General features: G+C 52.1%; 2 protein-coding genes across 2 annotated transcripts; one reads left to right on the top strand and one right to left on the bottom strand.

The window, feature by feature from the left end:
• Positions 1-7,438: 7,438 nt before the first annotated feature.
• DEU56DRAFT_920491 (uncharacterized protein) lies at positions 7,439-8,586 on the bottom strand (the record flags this gene model as incomplete). The annotated part of the gene is made up of 3 exons (XM_041358464.1): positions 7,439-7,963; positions 8,026-8,361; positions 8,410-8,586. 3 exons carry the CDS (start codon positions 8,584-8,586, stop codon positions 7,439-7,441), a joined length of 1,038 nt encoding a protein of 345 aa, XP_041200576.1.
• A 415-nt stretch (positions 8,587-9,001) lies between these two features.
• DEU56DRAFT_920490 (uncharacterized protein) lies at positions 9,002-10,357 on the top strand (the record flags this gene model as incomplete). Its single annotated transcript, XM_041358463.1, has 3 exons — positions 9,002-9,032; positions 9,398-9,682; positions 9,753-10,357. The coding sequence occupies 3 exons, from the start codon at positions 9,002-9,004 to the stop codon at positions 10,355-10,357; spliced, it is 921 nt and encodes a 306-aa protein (XP_041200575.1).
• Positions 10,358-10,990: the final 633 nt, after the last annotated feature.

The following is a 10,990-nucleotide window of genomic DNA, read 5'->3' as shown; positions in this document are numbered from 1 at the left end:
GCACGAGGTCGCATAGTGCTACTTACATATTATCTCCCTCCGACTTCGCGTACATATGCGCCTGCTTATACGGTTCCGGTTTCTTACGGACTCTGTTATATACTACGTCGCAGACTCGTATGGACGGCACTTTCCTACATTCCCTCTCTGGTTGTGTGTTGCGGAGTCACTAGCTTAGTCTTACCTTGTCTTTCCTTGCTTGAGCAATTATCTGTTTGCCCTCTCATCCCGTGCGAACGCTCGCATCGTCATCGACAGTTGGCTATTGCTAGACTCAGTTGAGTTCACTCGCAAGACAGTCCCGTTGCGTCCTGCATATACCTGGTACCTTACCGTTTTACCTGTTTACCGTCCTGATACCTGGTACCTTCCCTGTCTCGCATACCTGGTATTCCCTAGACTTCGCATCCGCATACTCCGCATCCCCGCGCATCCGCACCCTTCTACGCATCCTCCCGCAAGCAGCTGTTCTGTCTCCAGCGCATCACTTCCTCCTTCACTGTTCCCCTCGCTCATACTTGAGGAACTGCTCCGAGCTATCCCCTTGGGTCGATTACTATTCTCGCACCCAGCAGGATCGGTACGCTATCACTATAGCGGACTTCTACGATTTCTCCCACAACTGGAGCCCACCGCGAGGGGATTATAGCCGAGAAAGTTGGAAGATCGCTGAGACAAACACCGGCCCGCATTGCGAAGCAGAAACTAGCATCTATTAGCCTCGACCAAGAAAGCTTCTTCGCGCCAATCCCAGAAGAAGAGGACCATCCACAACCCGGGACCATCGAGATCGCATCCGCAATCTCAATCCTCAGACGACGAACCTCTGCGTCTCACCCGGACTCTCCGCTTTCAGAAGAAGAGAAAGATACTGTAGATGAGCTACTTCCGTTTTTCCCCGGATCATTCAACTTCCCCACAGACAAGCCATCCCACGCACTAGACACTCCCTCTACCGCTACCTCCCTTACCTCATCTAGTAATCCTACCCGTGCTCATACACCCGAACTTCCGCGCTTAACGCTACCCGTTATCTCCTTACCTCTTTCGTCTCCTCGTAATCGCTTAGAATCCCTTCCCCATTTCGCTCCTTCTCCGCAGAAGCTACCCACAATATCCCTTCTGATTCCGTCTGTTCCGCGTATCCCTATTCCTCCCGTAGTACCTATTACCATCGTCCCAGTACCTTCCGCTCCTACCGGAACCATGTCGACTAACACTTTCAGGATGCCTCTCAGGGGTACGGACAAGGCACCCAAGTTCGAAGGCGCTCCAGACAAGCTCCTGGAATTCATCGAAGATGTCAATGAGCTCGCAGATTTGGCCCAGGTAGTTGATGCCGCGCGTATCAAAGCGGCGATGCGATATGCATCCTCAGAAGAATCGGAGACTTGGGCACTACTCGACGAGGCCGCAGGTAATGATTGGGACAAGTTCATCAAAGCTGTCAAAGCATTGTATCCGGGTTGCGAAGGCGATAGATGCTTCACCCGCGCTGACCTTACACAGTTATCCGCAGAGCAGTCCCATTTGCCTATCAATTCGCAAGCGGAACTCGGGGTATACTACCGGAAGTTCTTCAAGATATCCAAGTTCCTACTCACGAACAAGAAACTGTCGGAACTCGAACGCGACCAACTCTTCCAAGATGGATTCCATGCAGACGTAGGCGCCCACCTCAGACATCGACTCAGTATACTGCACACCAACCTACACCCCGGAGAACCGTACCCAATCGACAAAGTCTACAAGGCCGCAGTATTCCTGCTACCAGGAACATCCGCAGTATCGATTCCAGCACCAGCGCAACCATCCGCTCGCACTTCATATGCACCTCAACCGCAGCAATATGTTCCGTCCACGCAACCACGCCCGCAACCAAGCCCAGGAGTGGTAGTCAAACAGGAGTATACGACGCAGAGAGCCCAAGGCCCATGCCATTTCTGCGGAGGAGCTGACCACTACCAACGATGGTGCAGGACACGCGACCAGTATATTCGCGACGGCAAGTGTGGAGAAGATGAAGGAGGACGACTTGTGATGTCCGATGGTAGAGGTATTCCAGGACATCGGGACAGCGGCACTTACCAGGAGCGCATCGATCGCTTCCTATCGCAGACCCCCGCAACCGGTGCCAATGCAACCGTGATCGCAGGGCTATACTGTCGTGCTCAACCAAGGATACAAGTAGAGACTGACATCGACGCATCAGCGTACTCGCTCACGCGCGCCACGGAAGAGGCAGAGCCTGATGAGGAACTCAAGAAGTTAGAAGACGCAGCTATCGCAGCCTGTACGGCGTATGCTAACACCCGGGCACGCAAGTCAGACCCGAAGGGTAAGAACGTCCGTTTTGAAGGAGTAGAGCTACCCACGCATCCCAAACCCGGGCCCTCATCCAGAATAGCGCCAACTGAAGAGATTGTATCGCCTCAGGTCAAGGAAGCTACCACCAGGCCAGCACCTAATCCTGCGACAGTTCCAAAAGCCACCGCTACTACGGGAAACGCTGCTGCTTCATTGTCCACGCCCGCGACTAACACTAACCCCTCCGCGAAGTTTAGGTACGGGTTCCCATTGGAGGACAAGCACGCGGAAAAGCGAGTCGTGGACCGCATGCTAGACTCAAACGTCAATGTGCCCATACGGGAACTGATGGCAGTCTCACCCGACATCCGCAAGGTATTCAGGGACCTCATCACCCCGAAGCGAGTCATGGAAGGTATGGTATCGGTCAACGAGTTGACCTCGCGTTCCGAGATCGAAGCATTCGTACGAAAGTATGATCACTGTCTCCCGCGAGCAGATGACGGGCGCATCGTATCTGAACATTTCGAAGCGTTGCGATGTATCAAAGCGACCTTGAAGGGAGGGCGGGTTCTTTCTTGCATCCTAGACCAGGGCGCTGAATGCATCGTGATGCCAAGGAGAGTATGGAAAAGCCTCGGATCGGAAGTACTGCGTTCGGATCACAAGCTAACCATGGAATCAGGTCAATACTTCCACAGATTGCACGCTCGGTGTCATCGAAAACCTTGCGTTAGATTTCGGTACAGGAGAAATGTGGTTCCAAGTACAGGTAATCGAATCCGCACACTTCGACATACTCCTCGGCCGACCATTCTTCACGCTTACGAGCTGCCGTACCGAAGACCTTCCCAACGGAGAACAGGACATTACGCTTACGGATCCTAACAGTCGCAAGGAAATTCGCATCGCCACGGAATCTTGGGTCAAGTTCTGCCCCGGATGCAAACAAGACGAGGCCTGCTCAGACCATCCGCGACGACAGGGTTTTTAAGGGTCGATGATCCGCCATCACGGCGAGGAGATTCCGATAACTCGCAATTGTCACCTGCATCATTTGTATCATCATCCGCACAGCTAACCCGACCCCAATCGCCCGTTGAGAGCGACGTACATTCATTCGTCGAACCTGACCTGTATACTCACCTTGTCTCCACTTGCTCCCCGGTAAACATAGAGTCCACTAATGCGTTCGGATCTGTATATTTCTTCGACCCTGCAAGACGCGCATTGGTCTACAAACCGGTAGCGAAGAAAGTACGCACGGTACAGACCTCCATGCCCGCAGAATATCGCATCACCAGGCAACTGCCAGATGATCCCTTGGGAGGTTTAACCGCGTTACCTACTCACCCACCCGAATTCCTTCCAGGCACTCGCTTCACGCAAGAACGTGCGGAAAAACTCAACCTCGACCCAGCGAATTGGCTATGGCCAGAGGAGCTGAAGTTAATTAGGTGGTTAGTATTAACGCACGAACTCGCTTTCGCATGGGACGCATCGGAAAGAGGACGGCTTAACGAGGCATACTTTCCGCCTTACAAGATTCCGACGATTCCACATACGCCATGGTCACAACGCAACATCCCAATACCGCCTTCGACACTCAATGAAGTAATCCGGATCATAAAGGAGAAGATCGACTCAGGAGTCTACGAGCCGTCCACCGCAGCTTACCGCTCGCGATGGTTCTGCGTCACGAAGAAGGATGGGAAATCCCTGCGTTTGATCCACGACCTGCAACCGTTGAACAAGGTTACTATACGAGACTCATCCTTGCCCCCATTCGTCGAACATCTAGCAGAATCGTTTGCCGGGTATGCGGTCTATGGCATGATGGACCTTTACTCGGGGTATGACCAACGCGCCCTGCACGAAGAATCTCGTGACCTCACCACCTTCGGCACGCCATTAGGTCCGCATCGTCTGACTACACTACCGCAAGGTCACGCAAATGCAGTCCAAGTATACCAAGGTGATACCGCATTTATCCTGCAGCACGAGATCCCAGACCACACGTCTCCATTCATTGACGATGTACCTGTCAAATCCGTGCGGACTCGGTACCAGAGATCTGACGGATCTTATGAAACGATTCCTGAGAACCCGGGGATACGACGATTCATATGGGAACATTGCATTGTCGTCAACCGAATATTACAGAGACTGGAAAACGTAGGTGCAACCGTCTCCGCAACCAAGTTCGTATTGGCAGCACCTACCGCAATCATCGTTGGGCACAAATGCACATTCGAAGGAAGAGTACCAGAAGATTCCAAGGTTCAGAAGATACGCGACTGGCCGCAATGCCGCAATGTCTCACAAGTGCGAGGATTCCTAGGCACCTGCGGAGTCTTACGCATCTTCATACGCAATTTCGCGAAGATCGCAAGGCCACTCGTCAATCTTACGCGGAAGGAGGCAACATTTGAATTCGGAGAAGAGGAACAGATCGCCATGCAAACCCTCAAGGACTTAGTTGCAGAGTCTCCCGCACTGCGCCAAATCGATTATGAATGCGGTAGGGAAGTCATCCTTGCAGTTGACACTTCGTCAATTGCAATCGGATTCATTCTCCTGCAACTCGGGGACGATGGTAAACGATACCCAAATCGCTTCGGATCAATATCACTCACGGAGGTCGAGAGTCGCTATTCGCAGGCCAAACTGGAGTTGTACGGATTATTCCGCGCACTTCGCGCAGTCCGCGTTTTCATATTTGGAGTTACTAACCTCACGGTTGAGGTAGATGCCAAGTACATCAAAGGCATGATTAACAACCCGGATCTGCAACCAAATGCGACGATCAATAGATGGATCGCAGGTATCTTGTTATTTTCCTTTAATCTCGTACATGTACCCGCTTCAAAGCACGCTGGGGTAGACGGACTCTCAAGGAGACCACCTGCGGACGAGGATCCAGAAGAACATGATGACCACGAGGACTGGCTTGACCGTTCGTACTCATTTGGTATGGAAATTCTTAACTCCCGATCCCTTCGCATCGCGAGTGCGGATCATGAGTTCACTCACCTGCCATACACCGCGCCCTCACCACGAACGCCAACCTGCTTACCCCCCCTTCTAGCATTTCTAGATACCATTGCGGAACAACCAGACGAACCACCGATCCCTCGCTCCGATGATGCGAAAGCTATGGACAGGAAGATGATCGGCATCCAGAGGTTCCTCGAAACTAAGGAACGCGCTGAAGGAATGACGGACAATGAGTACACGACGTTCGTCAATTCTGCGTCCAAGTACTTTATATTCGAAGGTAAACTATGGAAACGCGAACCGCATGGGAGACATCAGCTCGTAGTACCAGAGCATCGCAGGTACCGCATCCTGAAGGAAGCACATGACGATCTAGGACACAAGGGAGTATTAACGATCCGCACTCGTCTTCTTCTGCGTTTCTGGTGGCCTATGATCATTGACGATATCAAGTGGTATAACAAGACCTGCCACGAGTGTCAGATCAGACAGGCTCGCAAGTTGCACATTCCGCCAACCGTTCCTATTCCAGGCGGTATATTCAGGAAGGCGCATATCGACACAATGCTCATGCCAAAATCAGGAGGGTTCGACCGCATTGTCCATGCACGCTGCGCGCTCACTGGGTACCCGGAATGGCGCATGCTTCGCAATGAGAACACCAAGTCACTGTCCGCATTCATATTCGAAGAACTGTTATGCAGATGGGGCCCAATCACGGAGATCGTCACTGACAATGCACCACAATTCCGCAGGGCCGTCGACGCACTCGCACTCAAGTACGGAATACACCCTATTCGCATATCACCGTATAATTCGCAGGCAAACGGTATAGTGGAACGTCGTCACTGGGATGTCCGGGAGGCCATCATGAAAAGTTGCGAAGGAGATGTCTCTCAATGGCCCAAGGCAGCACACACAGTGTTCTGGGCGGAACGGGTAACGATTCAAAAGTCAACTGGACTATCTCCGTATTTTATGGTACATGGTTGCGAACCTATCTTCCCTTTTGATCTTGCAGAAGCAACATTCCTGGTACCCTTACCCGGACTTGACACATTTACCCCTGCAGATTTCATCGCATGGCGCGCACGTCAACTGCAGAAGCGACAGGAAGACTTAGACGCAATCAAGGATAAGGTATTGAAAGCGCGTTATCAGTCAGTTCGCGAATTCGAGGAGCGGTTCCGCAACCGTATCCGCGATTACGACTTCGAACCAGGAAGCCTGGTGTTGGTTCGCAATTCGAAGACTGAGTACGAGCTCAACCGGAAGACAAAGCCCAGGTACCTCGGGCCCATGATCGTCCTCCGTCGGACCAAGGGAGGATCGTACCTGTTAGCTGAGTTGGATGGTTCCGTCTCCAAACTCCGTTACGCAGCATATCGCCTCCTTCCGTATCACCCTCGCAGCGACACCCGCGTATCAGTAACCAGTATCACGGGGATCGACGACGAGAACCTGGATGATCTCGCAGAAGAGGAGATGGAAGAACCGGACAATGAAGACGCTGACCCAGATGCATAAGAACCCCACATTCCTTTCACTCGACACTTGTTACACACACTCGTTTCCCCCCCCCGCAATCATTCAACCTCATCACTCAACACACATTCGCTTCGTCTCAGAATATATCAAAACAATATAGTATGCATTCCTACCCCGGGTTTCGTCCGGTGCTCTCTTACCATATAACCACCCCCGCAACTAATTCAGAAACATCGCACTCAACGCACACAGACTCATTTACATACATATAAGGACAGAAAGGATTGGACTAGATGCGCAACCAACGGATACTCTTTCTCATTCGCACGCGGCTATCGCATCACGCACATTGACTCATATAAAGTTCACACCATATACTCACCGCAACCAGGGCACAGGATTGGTACAGAGGAAGGCAGTTGCACGACGAAGATAAGACGGACGGTACTCCGCACGCACAAGACACGTTCTCAAATTCTTGACTCTCATTCGAAATAGCACCGTATTCACGCACTTACCATTTTTTCTTGTTAATTAGGCATTCAGTGGGGACCCGGACAGACATGGATATGGATTGGACCGGACACCAGGATCACCTCTATTTGTACAAACAGGATGCGATGGAAAAACAGGTTGAGATAGGTATCTACTTGCGAGCGGCACGCTTCTTAAGGATGCGCGCTTCCCTCTTGTCAAGTGCGAGGGTGGCCTCGAAGATCATGCTATACGCTTGCATGAGCTTTGCACGCACCTGGCGCATCTCATGCAACTCCTCCAGGTCCTCCGCATCCTCAACATCATCCTCCACTGCTATCTTCTTCCCCTTCCCAGTCGCAACTGAACGACGCCTAGCAGTACTCCCCATCTCACCATCAGATACCTCGATCGGATCCCACACTTGACGTTCCGGAGAAGAAACGGTACGCCGGATAGGGCCAGGTGCGGACAAATGAGATCCACTAGCCACCGGAGGCGTCGACGCAACAGAGGGACCCTTTTTCGCAGACGCTTTTCCGAAAGACGAGTACTCGCACTTGGTCCTCGCAACCTTGCAAGGATCACACTGCTGGCCCCGCGAACCACTGCAAAGCTTGTCACGCTTCCTGCAATTGGCACAGGGAAGAACGTGGTCGACCTTAGGTCCTGGGGCGATCGCACGACCACCAAGCTTCTGCAACTCGCATCGTCAGCCAAACGCATCTCCGTTGCGCAAGACACTGAACAACGACGTACTGGTTCCTGCGGCTCATCGGCCTCAGACGGAACTACCTCTGGAGATTTCTTCGTCTTCCCAGCTCCCTTACCAGCCGCCTTACGTGGACGCTTGGTAGAAGTCGCTACCTTGGTACTCGCAACCTCAGGCTCTCCATCCGCATCCTCCTCACCAGCACTAGCGTTGCCCAAAACCACATCCATCTTCTCCTGGTCGTCCTGCATCTTCTCGGTCAACTGACACTCGTGCATTGCGTATGTCAGATTCCCGCTCTTGACCAAGGCGGTATCGGCTGCGGACAATGAGAACTGTAGCCCACGCTTCTGCGCGGCAGCAAAGCATGTGCTAAACGAAGCCTACGCGCCAGTCAATGCGAATCAATAAGGAAAGCAACAGGTACTCACGGACAACTCATCCCATTGCCTATTCCAATCCCGCTTCTCCTCCATCAACTCTGGTTGATCGTCCGGAACGACCTTCATAGTCACGTCCAACTTCGCAACAAGGGACGCGAATTCCTTCCGCAAACGTGCAGACTCGTCATCCACTGGAGGTTTGTTGATGAAGACGAAGGGAGGCATGGTAGAGGATGGGAAGAAAGAGAAAGAAAAATGGAAAGGAAGATGGTTATAGGGAACGAGAAAACCGCGTGCGCAACGTGTTAACAACGGAACCCTTGTTCCGGGTCGAAGCACCAAAGTCCGCAACTCCGATCACCGGCATCCGCATTCTTTTCATTTACCGTTCCGACACACCCGGTCACGTGACTTATCCGTGGACGTCCCTTGCTAAGTCCACATTCCACGCATGCTGCTGACCAGGGATGGTCAGTGTTTGAGTCTCCCGCAGGTGTAGGAGACGATCTGGCTGCAGCCCCGTACAGCACCATTTCCCCTTACTGGACGAAGTCACGCATACCTTCCACAGGCCGTTGCGGACCATCACACGAGGTTGCGGAATCCATGCACTCATCGCATCGCAACGCACTATCCGTCCATGTCCTGTCTGCATCCGTCCGTCCTCACTGGTGCGTTCTCATCCTTAGTTAGTCATTCCTAACCGTTCGCAGGACCAGTTACATATCAGTTCCCATGCACGAGGTCGCATAGTGCTACTTACATATTATCTCCCTCCGACTTCGCGTACATATGCGCCTGCTTATACGGTTCCGGTTTCTTACGGACTCTGTTATATACTACGTCGCAGACTCGTATGGACGGCACTTTCCTACATTCCCTCTCTGGTTGTGTGTTGCGGAGTCACTAGCTTAGTCTTACCTTGTCTTTCCTTGCTTGAGCAATTATCTGTTTGCCCTCTCATCCCGTGCGAACGCTCGCATCGTCATCGACAGTTGGCTATTGCTAGACTCAGTTGAGTTCACTCGCAAGACAGTCCCGTTGCGTCCTGCATATACCTGGTACCTTACTCGTTTTACCTGTTTACCTGTCCTGATACCTGGTACCTTCCCTGTCTCGCATACCTGGTATTCCCTAGACTTCGCATCCGCATACTCCGCATCCCCGCGCATCCGCACCCTTCTACGCATCCTCCCGCAAGCAGCTGTTCTGTCTCCAGCGCATCACTTCCTCCTTCACTGTTCCCCTCGCTCATACTTGAGGAACTGCTCTCCGAGCTATCCCCTTGGGTCGATTACTATTCTCGCACCCAGCAGGATCGGTACGCTATCACTATAGCGGACTTCTACGATTTCTCCCACACCGTCCCCCTCGCACATCACGAAGTGCAGGGGTTGACCTTCTGGCAACTATATCTGCTTCTCTCGACCCTCGCCTTCAGGCCGTCCGAGACGAAGATCGTTCAGCACGCGCCATTCAATCTACACAGGTCATGTCGCTGACCACTCAGCTCCGTGATGCACACGCCACCGTCAATAAACTTCATGGCCAGCTTGCACAAGTCGAACGTGAACGTGCTAATGCTGAACGTCGTGCAGACCGTCTCGAGATGCAGCTTGAAATGGCCAAGTTCATGCAGGACTCTCGTAGTGGGCACCAGCAGCAAGAACGTGTTCGTCGTGAGACAATCTATAGAGATGGAGGCCGCTCGACAATCTGGGTCACACCTGACGAGGCTGGAGATGACTTTGGCCTTGATGACCATGATGTGGTCTCACGACGTGACATTGTTGAGGACCAGCGTGTGGGTCGTTACACTCGTGCCATTGTTCCCCGAGTCCCGATGACCCCTCGTACATCTGCTACACCTCGTGCTTCAGCTACCCCTGCCAGTGGCCCATCCTCTGCACGTCTCGATGTCTCATTCACACCAACATCAATTACCATATCTCCCAGTCATGGTAGGGAATCCAAAGGTCCCAATGAGATAGATTAGTTACGAAATTTCGAAGTACATGTGCAAAATAAATCCCCACTTAGTTCTACTTGTCACATATGATGGAATCGTGCAACCCTATCATTTCGACGTTGTTCGGAGAACAACATGCTTTCAAAATGTGCCCATACTTCCTCCTGCTCATTTTGAACCCAGATAGGCATGTATACCGAACGAATTTGGCTTATGCCGACTTTCTGAGCACGAAGATTGTTCAGACGGACACATGCCTCGAGCAAGTCTTGTCGTTGCTCAGAATGATTGATATCGAGAGGGATTCGAAGTCGTCCAAATGAACCTTGAAGTGTGCGCATGCCCCATTCGGCCGTCTGACGAAATGACAGGAGTTGTCGATCAAAGGCTAGCAGGTTCCCCCTTTCAATTTCATTTGATGGGAGGCGCTGCCCTGCCTTGATGGGGGCTTTAATCCGACCGGCAATCTGATCAGTTCCACGAGGGAAGGCAGTATCTGCCACAAGGTAATATCCAGCTGGTGTCTCCTTGCGAAGTTTTTCGTAAATTGGCTGTGCAACACGTGAGTCATGCCAGCTCCCTGGGGCATTGAGTCGACATTGAATAATACTGCCTGCATTAACTAATGAGTAGGAACGAACTGATAACAACGAGGACTTG

Source organism: Suillus clintonianus (assembly GCF_016758775.1).
Source record: "Suillus clintonianus strain FC179 chromosome Unknown DEU56scaffold_253, whole genome shotgun sequence".
Lineage (NCBI taxonomy): Eukaryota > Fungi > Basidiomycota > Agaricomycetes > Boletales > Suillaceae > Suillus > Suillus clintonianus.
This window is presented reverse-complemented; position numbering and strand designations above follow the sequence as displayed.